Here is a 16,076-nt window from a genome sequence, read left to right as displayed (position 1 = left end):
CCGAACTGCAGCCCCCCCGCCACTGCACGGAGCCCCCCGGGCCCGCACGGGAGACCCCGACACCGCAGGTCCGCCCCCCCGCCGCGGGCCCCCGCCCCGATCCCGCGGCCCCGGCGCCCCCCGGGTCCCCCCGTACCTGGGGTCCCCCCGGTGCCGCCCGGCGCGCGCCCCGCCGCCCCCCCGCCTCCTCCTCCATCTTCGCCGCGCGGCCCCGCCCGCCCCGACAACAACATTCGGTGACGTCACTCCAGGTCACGTGACGGCGCCCGGCGCTAAAAATAGCCCCGCGCGCGGCCCCCTCCCCTAAAGGGGCGGGGCCAAGAGAGGGGGCGGAGCCTAACGGGGCCTTAAAGGGGCCGCGGGGAGAGTGAGTGTGAGCGGCTGTCGGTGTGTGAGGGGCTGTCGGTGTGTGAGGGTACGCGTGTGTGGGACAGGGCGACAGGCCATGGCGCGCACCCCCGGAGCTTGGTGTGCAACCGCGCTCGCACAGGAGTGCTTGAGCACGCAGGTGTGAACATGCGTGTGCAACAGGCCGGCCGGCGGGGCACACGCGTGCTCTGTGCCCGTGGGCAGCTGCACTTCAGCCTGGCACACACGCGGGACACAGGGCACGGACACACGCGCGTGCAGGACACACACACACATGTACAGGATGCACAGGCACACACGTGCGTGCAGGACACACAGACACATCCGTGTGCCCTTGCCGGCCGCAGCACCTGCTCATGCCCTTGCACACGCGCGTGTGTGGGTGTAGCAGGCCCGGGGTGGGGGGCTACTCAGCCTGTGCCGCGGGGGCGTGCGGGAGTGAATCACACCGGGCCGGGGCCGCGCTGAGTCACCGGCAGCGCCTCGGGGCCCGGCCGGGTGACGCGGGGGCACACGCGTGTGCACATGTGATACGCGCGAGGAAAGGGAGTGCGTGGCCCTTTAAGGGGCGCGGCCGCGTTTCCTGCCCGCCGCCAGGCGGCGCGCGGCGCCGCAGGGGAAGTTCCGCCCCTTCCCCGGGGCCCGGAGTTCGAGTCCCGGCCCCGCCGCTTCCGCCTCCGGGGCCGGGCCGGGGAGGGGAGGGGTCGCGCCGCTGCCATGGTAACGGGGCCGGGGGGACGGAGGCGGTTTTGGGGGTCCCCTGGGAGAGATCCGGGGTCTCCACGGCGGGGCCACGGAGGGCCCTCACAAAGGGATCTCCGAGGGCCCCCGCGGGCTGAGAGGGGGCAGAGGCGGGGTCCCCTCGGCGAGGTGCGGGATCCTCCCGGGGGCCCCTCACCGAGGGTCCCGCCAGCTTGTTGTGTCCTTCCCAGTCCCATTCTTCCCCCTTTTCCCACAGTCCTGCCACTTCCAGAAGCTTTTTGGGACCGACGGGGAGCTGGAGGACGAGGTGAGGGACCCCCCAAGGGCCTGGGGCCCCCCCGGAGCTGCGGTCCGCCCGGACCGACCGAGCTGGGTGAGCTCTGGGGAACACACGGAGCTGTTTGGATTGCCGGAGTTTGTTTTCCCGCAGGATTTCCTCTCCGCTGTGGAAGATGCAGAGAACCAGTTTGTGATCCCCGGGCATTCCTCACCCAGCGTCGTCCCAGTTCATCCCAGTAAAGCCCCCACCCTGCGGCCCCTCGCCGGGCAGGGCGGGTTCCAGGGACCCCCATCCCGGGGAGCAGCGCCCCAGGATGAGCTGGACAATGACCTTTTCCTGGCCGCCTGCAGGGAGCTGGAGGGTCCCGAGGTGCCGGTGGGGGCCGGCGCTGCCCCGCTGCCCGCCAGGCACCGCGAGAAGCCCCCATGGAAATGCCCAGGGAAGGAGAACACTCAGGAATGTGGGATCCCCAAAAAGCTCAGGGTGGGAGAGGAGCTGGTCCCTGGCTCCGGGGGGGTGCAGGACAGGCAGGGCCCCCTCCCCAGTCCCAAACTGGTGCTGCGGCCCAGCGCGGCCGGTGCCTGCACCCCCAGACCCCCCCCTTCCGTGGGAAAGCCGGGCGGCTCCGGAGGGTGCATCCCTGCTCCGGGGGCTCCGTCCTTGAGGCCTGTCCGAGCATCCCTAGGAGAGAGCAGCTCCTCGGTGCCCCGGACCCCCCCAGCACAGAGCTGCCCCCAGCCCTGCCTGCCCCCCGGGCCCCCCTCAGGCCCCCCCGGCCCCCCGAACCCCCCCGTGGTCACCAACCACCTGGTGCAGCTGGTGACAGCGGCCAGCAAAGCCCCCGGGGGACCCCCCCGAGCCCCCCCACGCAGGGAGAGCCGGCGCTTCCCGGGGCCCGCCGGGATCCTGCCCCAGCAGGTGGGGAACGGGAACAGGGGTGGGAACGGGGTAGAGATGAGGGTGGGATTGGATGGGGATGGGGACAGCATGGGAACGGGGATAAGGATGGGATAGGAATGGAATGGGGGGGGGGGATAGGATGGGAATGGGAACGGGGATAAGGATGGGATGGGAATAGGATGGGGTCAGGAATGGAATGGGGGGGATAGGATGGGAATGGGAACGGGATGAGGGCTGGGATGGGATGGGAGCAGCAGGTGAAGCGATGCAGATCCCTGGATGTCTCCCCCTCTCCCACAAGCACTCCGGGAAGCTGCTGGAGGAGATCCTGGTTTCTGCTCCCCAAACTCCGGCCCACGGGGCCGTGGCGAAGCCGCGGGCTCAGGTAACCCCCCTCCCACCTCTGCTCTGGCACATCCCGGTGGGAATCCCAGCAGCACTGCTGGGGCTCCCAGAGCAGGGTGCTGGGCGGGGAGGGAGCCCTGGGGCTCCGTGACCGTGGATGTCCCCAACTCCAGGCCCTGCCCAGCTCCCCGCTGCCCACGGAGGAGGATTTTGGGAAGGGGCCCTGGCTGGCCATGAAGACGGAGCTGGGGCTGGATGAGAGGGACCCCGGCTGCTTCCTCCACACCTACAGCGTGGTCATGGTGCTCCGCAAGGTGAGGGCGGCCCAGGATTCGGCTTCCTGCTCTTCCCTCACCCCTCAGAGCTGCTTTTAGGGCTGGGAATCTGTGGGGAGGGGGCCGAGCTGGGCTGAGCACAGGCACCCACGTCCCCACGGGTGACGAGGGTCGTAGAATCCTGGAATATCCCACACGGGAAGGGACCCACAAGGATCATGGAGTCCCAGCTCCCGGTCCTGCCCAAGGTTACCCCAAAATCCCCGTTGTGCTGTGCAGGCAGCCCTGAAGCAGCTCCCAAAAAACAAGGTCCCCAGCATGGCCGTGATGATCAAGACCCTGACCAGGAGCAGCGCCGGCGCTGGTGCCGTGTTCCGGGACCCCACAGGTGAGTGGGGCCGTACCTGTGCCCAGCTGGGGTCCCGCCTGTCACTCCGGGGCTCACGGTCCCATCCTCGTTCCCAGGGGAGATGCAGGGCACGGTGCACCGGCTGCTGCTGGAGCAGAGGCAGAGCGAGCTCCGCGCCGGCTCCGTGCTGCTGCTGAGGCAGGTGAGGAGAGCTGGGGGCTGCTTATCCCACAGGCAGTGGGATCCCATCCCAGGGGAATGCGGTGTGGGGAGCTACGGGGGCGGTGACACAGCACATCACCCGTCCCGTTCCCAACCCCGTCACACCCTGGAGTTGTGAATGTAAGTATTGGGATAAGGGGATAAGAGGCACTAGGGTGTTCATGGGGTACATCACCGTTCCCATCCTGTAGCACCCAGGGACTGCAAATATAAATAGGAGAAAAAGGTCTCCCACAGTTTCGCACCTCGCGTTTTTCTCAAGCGTTCCTAAAATTTCACCCTTTATCCTAAAATTTCCATAAATAGGGGACTGTAACTTCGGGGTGTTATCTGGGAGCTGGCTCTACCCCCTCTGTCTGCCCTCTCTGCAGGTGGGGGTCTTCTCCCCCTCCCACCGCAACCACTACCTCAACGTGACCCCCAACAACCTCCTCCGGATCTTCCCGCCGGAGCCCGAGGGCTGCTCCCCCCGGCAGGTGAGGGGGGACCCTGCTGCTGGCCCTGGGGAGGTGTTGGGACCCCCAAAGGGGTCTGGGCTATGGGGACCCTTGGGAGGAAGGGGGAGGGATGGGTAAATGCCCCAATAATTCATCCCTGCTGGGTTTTGCAGGTCCCTGCCCAGGCTGAGCTGATCCCGGACCCCCCCGCACAGCCCCCCCAGGGTGTCCTTGTTCCTGAGGATTGGGGACACTCGAGGACAAGTGGACACAGTGCAGAGCAGCATCCTGGGGGCTTCTCCCTGCATCCACCAAGCTCTGGTCCCAGCTGGGAAGAGCCGGTGGGAGCGGATGGATGTGACATGGGTGAGTCAGACCCACTCTGGGAGGGGAGGAAAAGCTCCATGTCCTGTGGAAAACGGCCTGGTTCCCAACCTGAACAATTCCATGATCCCATACACACACAAAACTCATGGGTCCCATCCTGCTGTGCCCTGCAGATGACCTGGATGGGCTCCTGGGAGAGCTGCCTGAGGATTTCTTCTCGGCCTCGGCGCAGGCTGACTGCGGCTGAGCCCGGCGGCTGCTGGTGAGGGTGACGGTGCCGAGGAGCAGGTGACACACCTGCCACCCACCTGCTCCTCTCCCTGCGTGTCGGTGGTGTTTGTTGTGGAGCTGAGAGCTGGGGACACCCGGGGGGGTCACAGCCTCAGTGCTGTCCCCACTGCTCCGGGCACTCCGGCCCCTCTCGCTCCCAAACCTGCATTAAAGGGCTGTTTTGTTTCTGCATCACCTTTGTCCTCGTGTGTCACCCCTCTGTCCCTTCCCGGAGGGTCTCTGCTCTCCCTGGGCAGGAGGGCCATTCCCCCCAGGGTCTCACAGCCCCGCAGGGTTGGGGGATCCCCAGATCCCACCCCGTGGGACGTCCCCACCTCGCACCCACCAACAGGTTAAACTCCCCGGCACCCCGTGACTCTGTTTACCGCCCAGGAGTTATTTATAGGGCCTCTGGCTCTGGGATTTGATTCCACATCCGTGTGTGGGGCGCAGCCCTATTTATAACCCCCCAGGCGCAGGACGCCGGCCGCTGCCCCCCAGATCCCTCTGCCCTCCCGGGGTGCCCATGGCCCACGAAACCTTCGCCTTCAGCTCCTCGGCGCTGCGCTCGCTGCGGCTGCAGCGGGAGCTGCTGGAGCGGGAGGATCGCCGGAGAGCCCTGGCCCGGGAATCGGCCTCGCGCCGCTTCCTGCCCGGGACTCCCCGAGCCCCCCCGAGCCCCCCCCGGCGGCGCCAGTTCTGCCGGGACCCCGCCGTGCACAACGCCCTCTACGCCGGGGACCTGCCGCGCGTCCAGAGCATCTTCAGGGACGAGGCCACCGCGAATTTGGTGTTGGAGATGGTCAGCGAGGAGCTGGTGTGGTCACCGGAGCAGGGTACGGGGCCGGGGGTGCGACTGGGGGTCCTTTCTTCCTTCTCCCTTCTCCTTTCCTTCCGTTCCCCTGCAGAATGAGTGGGGAGCCAGGAAAAGGAAAGGGGGTGTCGGGCGAGGGTGCAGCTCCAGGCAGGCTGGGGGAGCAAGGCTGGCTGCTCCAGTCTGTGGGTGAGGGGGGGTCTGGTGCAGGGTGGGTGTGCAGGGCAGCCCCCACGGGTGCCCCACTACTCCCCCCACCTCCGGCAGGGCTGTGGGTGGGTGGGGATGGGTGAGGGGGGGTCCGGCAGGGTTGGGCTATCCGTCAGCCCCCCGTGCCCGCTGACCCCCGCAGGGCTGTGGGTGCTGAGCCCCCGCCGGCAGCACACCTCTGCCCTGCGCATCGCCGCCGCCCGCGGCTACGAGGACTGTGCCCGGCACCTGCTTCTGCGGGGGGCGGCCGTGGACGCCGTGGTGGGGGACCGGGCCCCCCTGCACGACAGCGTGGCCGCCCCCCACCCCAACTGCGCCCGCCTGCTCCTGGCCTTTGGTGCCAACCCCAACGTGCTGAGCGCCGACGGCTCGGCCCCGCTGCACCTCTGCACCGCGCCCCACAGCCTCAGGTACGGGGGGCACCTGCATGGGGGGCTGGCCAGGGTGGGGCTCATCTGCATGAGAGGCCCTACCCATGGATTCGTCACTCCTGCCCACGCAGCCTGGGAGCCAGGGGCCTGTGGGGTGTCCTGCGGGGGTCCCTGGGGTGTCCCTGGGGCTGTTCCGTGGGAGCCAGGGCTCTCCGGTATGTCCTGGGGATGCCCCTAGGGGTATCTCACGGGAGCCAGATCTCTCAGGCGTGTCCTGGTCGCGTCCCGTGTCTCTCCAGAGTGTCCCCTCACCCTATTCCCTCCGCTCCAGGTGCGCAGAGCTGCTGCTGGCACACGGGGCGCAGGTGAACCTGGGCACACGGGACCGGCAGGTGACAGCCCTGCACGTGGCGGCGCGCCAGGGGCTGGTGGCCCACGTGGAGCTGTACCTGCACCACGGCGCCGACCCCTCCCGGCGCACCCACCAGGGCGAGACCCCCCTGAACGCGGCGGCCGCCGCGGCCGAGCGCCCCGAGGACGCCGAGCGGTTCCTGCGCGTGGCCGAGCGGCTGCTGGCGGCCGGCGCTGACCCCCGGGCCGCGGGGTGCAAGGGCCACACGCCGCTGCACAACGCCTGTGCCAACGGGCACCCCGCGCTGGCCCGGCTGCTGCTGCGCCACGGCGCCGATGCCACCGTCCCCAACGGCGCCGGCGACACCCCCATGGACTGCGCCCTCCGCGCCGTGCACGAGTACCGGGAGCAGCGGCCCGAGGAGACCATCGCGCTCCTGCTCGAGCACGGTGCCCTCCCCGCGCACCCCAAGGTGGGGAACGGGGCTGATGGGGGCACGGGGTGGTGGCAGTGGCGGTGTCACGCCTCGGTGACACAGCTCTGCTGGCAGATGCTCAGGCTGTGCTGCCAGCACCCGCCGGCGCTGGAGGTGATGCTCAACGCCTACGACCGCGTGCCCCCCGCCGACGGCTGGGTGGAGGCCGTGCCCCCCGAGCTGTGGGAGGTAAGGGGGTGTTCTGGAATGTCCTGGGGGGTCCTGGGCTGTCCCCGTGTCCCAAGCCCAGCTAACTGACCCCCGTGTCCCCCATGTGCAGGAGCACCAGGAGTTCTATGCCTCGGCCGTGCGCATGGCGGGACAGCCCCGGCGGCTGCAGCACCTGGCACGTGTGGCCATCCGGCATCACCTGGGTGCCCGTTGTCACACCGCTGTCCCCAGGCTGGCACTGCCGCCTCCCCTGCGCTGCTACCTCCAGCTGCCCATCGAGGGGCTCATCTCCTGAGGGCACAACATGTGTCCCCGCTGGTGTACCTTTCATGTGTCCCCTCCACGTCCCCCACCGGCCTCCGCTTGCCGTGTCCCCCTCGTGCCCTGGTGTCATTAAAGGACGTGGCAGAGGTGGCTCTTGGGGCGTCTTTGTCCCTGTGCGACCCGCGTGGGCAATGACAGCTGCTGCGGGTGCCCGGGGACTGGGGCGGGCAGAGCCAGGGGGTCACAGGTGGCAGGGAGGGCACAGATGGGCCCTGGAGGATGTGGGCACTGGGGAGGGGGTGGCACCGCGGCCGGGGGGCGCCAGGCCCCGGTCAGGCCCCGGGGGGGGGGGGGGTCAGCCCGGGGGTTCCCACGCGGCTCCCGAGGCCCCGCCCCGCCGGGCCCGTGACCACGCCCCCCACAGACCCCGCCCACCAATGGCCGCGTCCCTCTCGCTCCGCCCCTTTGGCCACGCCCAGTGGGCGTGGCTCGTGAGCGCGGCCGTGACGCGCCGCGCGCGCGCCCGCCGCCTCCTCCCGCCCCCTGGCGGCGGCGCCCTGTGACGTGGCGCTTCCGGCGCGCGGGCGGCGGCGGCGGGAGGCGGTGAGTGGGGGGGGGACACCCCGGGACCCCCGGGGATGGCGGGGACACCCCGGGACCGCGGGGGCTGACAGGGACACACCGGCACCCCCCGGAATGGCCGGGGATGGCAGGGTCGCACCGGGACCCCCGGGGCTGGTAGGGACGCCCGGGACACACGGGGACCGGCAGGGACACACCGGGACCCCCGGGGACGGGCAGGGACTGCCCCGGTTCCTCCCGCCCCGCGGTGCCCAGGCCCCTCTAACCGCATCGCTCTGCTCCGTCCAGGTCGGGGATGGCCTGACCCTGCCCCGCCGGGCACCGAGGGGCTGCGGGAGCCTCCGGGAGCCTCCGCCGGGCCCGGTAAGGTGAGCGCAGCGCTGCCGGTTTGGTCCCTCGGAAGCGAGGAGGAAAATCCGCAGCGAGGAGCTCCCGTCTCTGCGGATCTGCGGGCACCGGGAGCAGCCCAGGGGTCTGTTCTGAGCCCGAAGGTGGCACCGGGGCAGCCCCCGGGGTCCCCGCTGCCGCCGCACAGCCCGGTCACACCGGGCACCGGGAGATCGAGGCGGGGATAAAGGTCCCCGGCTGAGCGGGGGGGTCCCGGAGATGGAGCCCCCGGCCGCCCCCCTCATCCTGGGGGTGGGGGACGAGGTGACGCTGGTGGCCGGGGTGGCCGTGCTGGTGCTGGCGCTGGTGCTGGCCTGGCTGTCCACGTACGTGGCCGATGGCAGCGGCCAGCTCCTGGGCACCGGGGACGCGGCCGTCATCCGCCTCGGGCCGCTCCCGCCCTACGCGGGGCCCGCGGGCGCGGCCGAGGCCCCGGAGCCCCCCAGGGCCCCCGAGAACGCGGAGGAGAAAACAGAGGAGGAAGGGGGGGCGGCGGCACAGGGGGACAGCGGGAGCCCCCCCGATCCCGGCCTGGAGCAGCTGCTGGACGTGCGGAGCTTGTCCCAAGGCGCCGCTGAGCCCCGTGCCCCCGGGGCAGGGGACGTGTGCCCCGGCCTCATCAAGATCCGCCTCAAGTTCCTCAACGACACCGAGGAGGTGGCGGTGGCCCGGCCCGAGGACACCGTGGGGATTCTCAAGAGGTGAGTCCCGAGGGACAGGGGACATGGGGAGCACTGCCGGGTTGGCAGCACCCCCTCCCCAGCTCCTGTACACCCCCCCCTCTGCAAACAGCCCCCTCCCACAGAACGGGGGTGGGCTTTTATTCCTATTGCTGTGCCAAAAATACCGAGGGGTGTGGGCTTTAAAACAACGAGTTTAAAAGAGACGGCGTGGTGGCAGTACCATTGTGTTCCCCCCGAGCTGCCCCCTCCCCGTTTAACAGGGGGGGGCTTTCCACCCAGGTGGGTCCATGAGCGCCGTCTCTGCCCCCTCCAACCTCTTCCCTCCTCCGCAGCAAATACTTCCCGGGCCAGGAGAGCCAGATGAAGCTCATCTACCGCGGGCAGCTGCTGCAGGACCAGGCGCGGACGCTGCGCTCGCTCCGCATAACCGACAACTGTGTCATCCACTGCCACCGCTCCCGGGGGGCCACCGTGGCCACCCCTGCCCTGCCCGAGCCCGGCCCCGCCGGCCCCGCAGCCCCCGGGCTGCCCCTGGGCGGGGGGAGCCTCATGGTCCCCACGGTCATGGTGGTGCTGGCACTCGGGTGGTATTTCCGCATCAACTACCGGCAGCTCTTCACAGCCCCGGCCACCGTGTCCCTGATCGGTGTCACCGTCCTGGTCACCTTCCTGGCCTTCGGGGTGTATGGACAGGCGGGATGAGGCGGGAAGGAGCTGGGGAGGCACCACGCTGTCCCTGTCCCCATGCTGTGGGAGCTCAGCGTCCCAGCCTTGCTGCCGGACTTTACCTCCCAAAAAGGGGCTGTGCCCCCCCCAAACTCCATTCCCCCTCTCCCAGCCCCAATCCCAGCTCCAGGGGAGTGGGACAGCACTGGAAAGGGCCGCGGCTTCTTCCCAAGGACTTTTTAAAGCAAATAAAGGGTGTCAAGGCACCCCAGTGGTCGCCTTCCTGCCCTGGGGGCTGCTCACTCTCTCACCCACCTACAGTTTTGGGGGGGTTATAAAAACAAATCCAGCCCCACTTGTGGCTGCTGGAGTGGGGGGAGATGGATGTGGGGGGGTAGAGGCCCTGCTTAATTAATGAGCTGTAATTAATGCCAGAGATACCAAGTCAAGATGCAGTTTTATTTACAGGGGCAGCCACAACCCACTCACGGGACACACAGACCTCACAAGGGCTCAGCTCCCCCTCGGGGGGGACACGCACAAACACTGGGGGAGGGGGGGGGGGTGAGGACACCGACCTGGGGGTGTCACAGGGCACGGTCTGAGCCCCCCAAGCCCTGTTAACACCCCTTGGACCCCAAATGGCAGCGCCTCTCCTGCAGCTGAAGGGGCTCAGGCTGCTCCCCCCACACCCCCAGCTCGCCGTGCCCCCCCAGGCAGTTTGGGGTGGTCCCCCGTGGTTTTGGGTGCCCACAGCCCCATCCTCAAGCCCCGGGGCACGCGAAGGCCAGCTTGGCATGCTCCGGGGGCCAGACCCCCCCAGCCCCAAAGCCACATCAGGAGGGACCACACGGGGGTCTCCATGCAGTGGGGGGCCTGCAGCGTTTTGAGGTGCCCAGGGCTCTGCGGGACCCCCCAGCCCAGCCTTTAGCAGCAGTTTGAAAACAATAGTGAATCCGGAGTCGAGAGCACCATAATTTGTGAGTCCCAGCGAGAGGATGAGCCACGGCACCAGGGTGGAGGGACAGACACAGCTCCCCCGGGGACATATGGCCAAAGGGGGGGTCAGCCAGCCATGGAGGGGGAGAGCAGAGGGGATGGAGCCAACCCTGTCCCCAGCACAGCCCCTGCGATGGAGAACAGCTGCGGGAGGGGAGGGGAGCACAGGGCAGGGGGTGACCTGGATCCAGCCAGAGGGACCTGTCCCCCCCGGCCCGCACAGCGGGGCGCTGGTCCCGGCCTCCCCAAACAAAAGTGGAGCCTGTGGGGCTGCAAACCCTGCCAGAGCTGTGGGGGGTTCCCACTGACTCCCCGACTGGAGCAGCAGCTCCCCAGGCACACGCCGGGGGGACACGGAGCTGCCCTGGGGACAGAGGTGTGGGGGGCTCTGCGCTGAAGCCGGGCTGTGCTTCCCCCCCCAGTTTTGCTCCAATCCCAGCTCCCCCCAGAGGTCCCTGGCAGGTTGGGGTCCCCCTTCCCCAAAGTTTGGTGCAGGGATGGTCACAGCAGCTCCCCCCGCCCCCAGACCCACCCCCAAACAGCCCCAAACATGAAGGATGCAGCATGCAGCCCCCCGTGACCCCGCTGTGTGGGCACTGCCAGGCACCCAGGACCCTCAACAGCTGAATGCAGGCACAGCTGAACAGATTTGGGGGGTGAGAGGGTCCCCACTTGTCCCCCTCCAGTGTGACCCCCCCTCCTGAGCCAGCCCGACCAGCGAGTGCCAGCCCGGGGTAGGGAGGGGGGCAGCCCCAGGGTGGGGGGCTCACCCCAAAACCCCGGGGCAGGGGGCATTCACAGCCTCCTGACCCAGACCCCGACCTGCCCAGGGTGTTCAGGTGCCCCCCACCCCACTGGGTGAGGAGCAGGTGTGGGGGGGCACGGGTGGCTTTGGGGGCGCTGGGAGGGGAAGGGGGGCTGTACCCCCATGTCCAAGCGAGACACCCTGACGGGAGCCCCACGTACAAAAACTGTCACAGAATAAATAGAGGCACCGGGACAGGGGGGAAGGAAGGGGGGCACCAATGGGGGCTCCCCAAATCCAGCCCCATCCAGCGACAGCCGAGTCCTCCGTGCTCCGGTACCCACGTTGTGTCCGGCCCAGGGGTGCCTGGGGGCTGTCCTGACCCCTGTCCGTCCCTCTGTCCGTCCTGCCCCTCCCCAGCTCCGCGGGGCTCAGTTGATGTCATCGTAGATGCTGGGGGTGTGGGGGGCGGGGGGCTTGGGCTTCTTCTTCTTGCTGGAGCCGAGCCCTGGGGCGCCGCTCACCAGCCCTAAGTGGGGCTTCTTCTTCTTGGTCTTGCGGGACTCGGAGTTGTTTGTACCTGGGGAGGGGAGAAAGGAAAGAAATGGGGGTGTCAGGGAGGAGATGGGCCCCACAACAGAGTGGATGGTGCCCATCTCTGATCAACACCCAAGAAAACCTACCCCAAAATGTTCCTCCCCCTCCCAGGTGGGTGACAAGGTGCTCCAGGCTTTGGATGGAGCCACGGTCTGTTCATCCCCTCTTGTACTGGGGAGATGCCAGAACAGCCAGTTTTGCCCCCACTGAGGGATCTGTGCCCCAGGATTTGCCCCTCAGAGGGGTCTGTGACCCAGGATTTGCCCCTCAGAGGGGTCTGTGACCCAGGATTTGCTCCCCACTCCCCTGAACACTCACTGGCTTTGGAGGAGGCTGAGTCAGAGGGGGAGATGTCAGAGGAGCCGTCCCACTGCAGGCGGCTCATCAGGGCCTGGCTCTCGGCCACCTCGAAGCTGTCGTTCTCCACGCCGCCCTCGGCCTCGGGCAGGGACCTGGGCACGGGTGTTATGGAGGGACAGTGGGGACAGAGGCCCCCCCCAGATGCCAGGGGGATGCCCAGGGGCTCGGCCCAGCCCCCCCGCCCCGCTGGGCTGCACATCCCAACCCCAGCCCTGGGCTCCCATCCCCTCCAGGCCTCCCTGGGGCTGTCCCTGTCCCCAGCCCCACCTGAGCACCCCGTGCAGCCCCCCCAGCCCCTGTTCCACGGGACCATGGCCCCGGGACCTCGGGGACCCCGACTCTGCACCCACTTACGCGGAGGGCCCGAGGAGGTAAACCCGGACTGCCCTGCGCTGCTCATCCGTGTGCTGGGGACACCGCAGGGACCTGGGGACGAGACACGGGACTGAGATGGGCCTTCCCCCCTCCCATGGGGATGAGGGCATACTGGGGACCCCCGGGAAGCCCCCCCAGAGTGAGCAGGGCCAGGCCTCACCTGGTGCACATCTTCTTGGTGTGTTCGGAGATGACCCCGCATTGCTGGGGAGGGAAGGGACAGGTGAGTCTGGAGGGGACAGGTGAGTGACCCCTGGGCTGTGCTGCACCCTCACAGCCCTGGGGTCCCCCTGTCTCCCAGTGCTGTGTCTCAGAAAAAGCAGCCACTGCCCCAAGAGCAGGACCTGCTGCCTGTCCCTGTTCCCAGCCTGGAAACCAGCCCCAGTGGGATGGAGCCCAGCTCGGAGAGACCCCAGGGTCCCATCCCCGGTGGTGCCCCCCCCATCCAGCTGGGGACCCCCTGTCCCCGCACCGTGGTGAGCAGCGTCCGCAGCTCCTCGGGGCCCAGCGTCTCGTAGTTGATTCCAGCCGAGTTGCTGTACTGGGGGGCAGAGAGCAGGGTCAGGGCGGGGGGAGCTGGGGGGACCCTCCTGAGGGGGCAGTAGGACCCCCCCGGGGGGGGCGGAGGAGGGACTGGCAACCCTCTCCCCCCATCCCAGGCTCACCTTGAAGGGATCGGGGTTCCCGCCGATCTCGCCTGGGAGAGAGGAGGGCTGAAGGGGGTCCTGCCCACGGCCTGGCCCTGCCTGGGACCCCCAGTGCCCCCTCCCACAGCCACCGGCTCCGGCCAGGGAGAGCCCCGCCTCCCCACAAGCCCCACCCGCTGCAGCTGCCCCACCCACCCCTGCCCCACCCACCCAAATACCCCACCCCTCCCATGTGCCACGCCCACCCAAGCCACGCCCCCCGGTGTGAGCCCCCCCCATTTCCCAGCCCCACCCAGGCGTGCAAGCCCCGCCCCCTCACCATTTTTGTGTTTCAGGGACTTGGACCTGCGGGGCGAGTTGGGGTTCTGCAACGAGAGGGGGGTGTTGGGGGCGTCCTGTGTCCCCTCGCGCCCCCCGCCCTTCCCTGCACCTCTCACCCCTCACCTTATCCGATTTCCTCTTCTTTGCTGTGGGGAGAGACACAGAAGGGACAGATTTGATTCAGCCCCAAGCCCAGAGCCGCCGCCTCCCCAGGGCCAGGGCCAGCACACACAACCAGCCAGGACCGGGGTTCAGGATGTGTCCCCCACCCCTCAGGACACCAGGGACCCCTCCCCACCTTTCTTCTCGGAGCCATAGGACCAGTCGTTGTCATTGATGTCATCGTTGTCCTCCTGGTCACTCTCCGACTTGTTCAGGTTGTTGCTGCTCGCGATCCTTAGCAGGGAGGGAGGTCATGGCTGGGATCTGCCCCACCTCCTCCCCAGCACCCCAGGGCCGTCCATCCTGCACCTCCCATCCTCCCCTGCACCCAGGGGTCCAGACAGGAGTCCCCAGCAGCCAGCGAGGCAGGGGGGACAGAGGACCCAGGGTTCCCGGCTTATTCTCCTGGGAGGGGTGAACTGGTGGGGAGGAACAAGAGGAGCTCCAGGGAGGAACCAAGCTGGACATCCCCATGATGAAAAGCGAGGACTGCAGAGACCTGGACGCTGAATTCCCATCCCAGGCTCATCAGTGCCCGAATCCACAGCTTCCCACAGGGAAGAGACCCAGCCTCAGCCCACCTCGTGCCTCGGTTTCCCCCGGGGAGCACCCGCAGCCCCGGGTCCCACCTGCGGTTGGCGATGCGGCTGCTGTTGCGGCCCATGCCCAGGCACTTCTCCAGGTGTGGGGCGAAGCGGGAGGCAGCGATGCTGCGGCTGCAGTTGGGGCACACACACTCCTTGTTCTTCCACTGGTTGTACACCTGCCCGAAGATGTCCACGCCCGGCTGGTCCACGATCTCTGCGGGGGGACACGCTCAGCCCCTGCCCTGAGACCCCCGCTCTGCTCTGGGGGGGGGTCCTGGGGGCTGCCAGAGCCTCCCCATAGCCTCAATGTGACTCGGGGGAACTGAAACCAGTGGCAGTGCTGCCAGGGGGTCTCTGCTACCTCCCATCCACACCCCAGCTGTGCCCCCCAGGGCTCAGCACCGCGTTTTGGGGTTCAGTGACACACTCCCCACCCCCCATTTACCCCTCTGGGACAGTCTGGTCACTGTTGGGGGGACATTTGGATATTTAATCCCCCTCAGCACCCCTCAAACCCAAATCCCTGTGTGTGGGGACCACCAAACCCCCACAGCCTCTCTGGGAGCCGGGGCCTGGCTGTGCCCCTGTCACCAGCGTCACCCCGACTCTGGGGGCCTTGGGGGGCTCACCAAAGTCCTTCATGCTGTCGGGGTCCGTGTCATCCAGGAAGAAGTACCCACACTTGACAGCCCGGTGCACCTCGAAGCAGAGCCCCAGGCAGGCATCCTCCACCAGCTCCGTGTAGATCTCGTGTGCGATGGCCTGGGGGCCCGGGGGGCTGTTAGGGACTGGGGGGGACACACGAATACCCCAGGGGACAGACAGACCCCCAGGGGGGGCAGCTCACCTCCAGTTTGCTGTTATCCAGGCCAGACAAAGACATATCCTCCATTTTCATTTGCAGCTGCTCGCGGAGAAGTCACACCGAACGCTCATAGCACGGGACACAGGGGGCTGGGGGCACGGGGGGGTCTCACTGGCACCTCAACCCCCACCAGCAGACCCCTCCCCAACCCCCTTTCCAGCCAAAATCCCACTGCACACCCCGGCATGTCCCCAAGATGTGCTCTGGGGGTCCCCAAGAGAAAGAGTCCCAGGGTTAAACCCTCCAGGAGAGAAGCTGGGGGGGGCTTGGGGGTCTCCCAGCTGGGCATGTTTCCCCCCCGCCTGGCATGGATCCCCCCCAGGTTAGTGGGGGACACTGGCTGCCACAGGGCAGATGTCCCCTGTGCCCCACTGCGTCCATCCTGCTGTCCCCCCACCCCTCAGGCCAGCCTGGGACATGCCCGGCCTTCACAAAGGTGTCAGGCTCCCCCAGGAGCCTCACCTCACCCCCCCAGTGTCTCTGGACCGTAGGCGGGCACAGGGGACTCGGGGTGCCCCCAAACTGCCCCCCTGCCAGGAGCAGGGTTTTGCTGCATCACCCTTCCTTGCAGCAGACGGACGGGGGACAGGGCAGGGAGGGGAGCACCGTCTGCCCCCCCCCAAAGGGGGGCCTGGCCTCCCCCCCACAGTGGGAGTCCAAAGACCCCAAACTCATGGTCAGCCCCCCCCAGCACCCAGCGGTGCTGACCAGTGGAATCCCTGATTGTCATGGAGCAGGGGGGACTCTGACCCTGGGATGGGGGGGACACGAGAGGGGTCTCCATGTCCCCCCTGTATACCCCAATCCCACTGATCCAAGGATTTCTTCCTTCCACAAAGGAAAGAGGAACCAGGGGCTGGAATTGGCTCAGCTCCCAGGACCCCCAAGGCTGAGGCAGAAAAGGGAGGGGGAGAAGGGGGGGCTCCGGGGGGATCCCATAGGGCTGGGGGGGCCCAGGGAGCGTCCC

At 68.2% G+C, this 16,076-nt stretch overlaps 4 protein-coding genes across 5 annotated transcripts; 3 read left to right on the top strand and 1 right to left on the bottom strand.

The window, feature by feature from the left end:
- Positions 1-421: 421 nt before the first annotated feature.
- Positions 422-4,668, top strand: HROB (homologous recombination factor with OB-fold). 2 transcript variants are annotated; one of them, XM_042020154.1, is made up of 10 exons: positions 422-508; positions 1,328-1,378; positions 1,502-2,269; positions 2,553-2,636; positions 2,770-2,910; positions 3,151-3,259; positions 3,337-3,422; positions 3,814-3,918; positions 4,053-4,245; positions 4,380-4,668. In XM_042020154.1, exons 1-10 carry the CDS (start codon positions 446-448, stop codon positions 4,451-4,453), a joined length of 1,674 nt encoding a protein of 557 aa, XP_041876088.1. In that variant the 5' UTR covers positions 422-445; the 3' UTR covers positions 4,454-4,668. The 2 variants fall into 2 exon arrangements, with proteins under 2 accessions (XP_041876088.1, XP_041876089.1); XM_042020155.1 differs by lacking the exon at positions 422-508 and adding an exon at positions 917-1,089.
- A 98-nt stretch (positions 4,669-4,766) lies between these two features.
- On the top strand, positions 4,767-7,286 carry ASB16 (ankyrin repeat and SOCS box containing 16). Its single transcript, XM_042020157.1, has 5 exons — positions 4,767-5,312; positions 5,643-5,910; positions 6,203-6,695; positions 6,774-6,887; positions 6,979-7,286. Exons 1-5 carry the CDS (start codon positions 5,003-5,005, stop codon positions 7,162-7,164), a joined length of 1,371 nt encoding a protein of 456 aa, XP_041876091.1. The 5' UTR covers positions 4,767-5,002; the 3' UTR covers positions 7,165-7,286.
- A 363-nt stretch (positions 7,287-7,649) lies between these two features.
- TMUB2 (transmembrane and ubiquitin like domain containing 2) lies at positions 7,650-9,739 on the top strand. Its single transcript, XM_042020153.1, has 3 exons — positions 7,650-7,736; positions 8,004-8,803; positions 9,118-9,739. Exons 2-3 carry the CDS (start codon positions 8,322-8,324, stop codon positions 9,485-9,487), a joined length of 852 nt encoding a protein of 283 aa, XP_041876087.1. The 5' UTR covers positions 7,650-7,736; positions 8,004-8,321; the 3' UTR covers positions 9,488-9,739.
- A 150-nt stretch (positions 9,740-9,889) lies between these two features.
- On the bottom strand, positions 9,890-15,248 carry ATXN7L3 (ataxin 7 like 3). The gene is made up of 12 exons (XM_042020152.1): positions 15,092-15,248; positions 14,874-15,006; positions 14,287-14,458; positions 13,794-13,891; positions 13,619-13,641; positions 13,494-13,539; positions 13,193-13,224; positions 13,000-13,068; positions 12,688-12,731; positions 12,507-12,578; positions 12,111-12,244; positions 9,890-11,775 (listed from the first exon to the last, which is right to left on the bottom strand). Exons 1-12 carry the CDS (start codon positions 15,140-15,142, stop codon positions 11,627-11,629), a joined length of 1,023 nt encoding a protein of 340 aa, XP_041876086.1. The 5' UTR covers positions 15,143-15,248; the 3' UTR covers positions 9,890-11,626.
- Positions 15,249-16,076: the final 828 nt, after the last annotated feature.

This window comes from Corvus kubaryi, unplaced genomic scaffold (assembly GCF_017639235.1).
Source record: "Corvus kubaryi isolate FWS band 111438036 unplaced genomic scaffold, C.kubaryi_AGA036_p1.0 36845, whole genome shotgun sequence".
Classification (NCBI taxonomy): domain Eukaryota; kingdom Metazoa; phylum Chordata; class Aves; order Passeriformes; family Corvidae; genus Corvus; species Corvus kubaryi.
The sequence above is the reverse complement of the archived record's forward strand: the minus strand, read 5'-3'. Positions and strand labels throughout refer to the sequence as shown.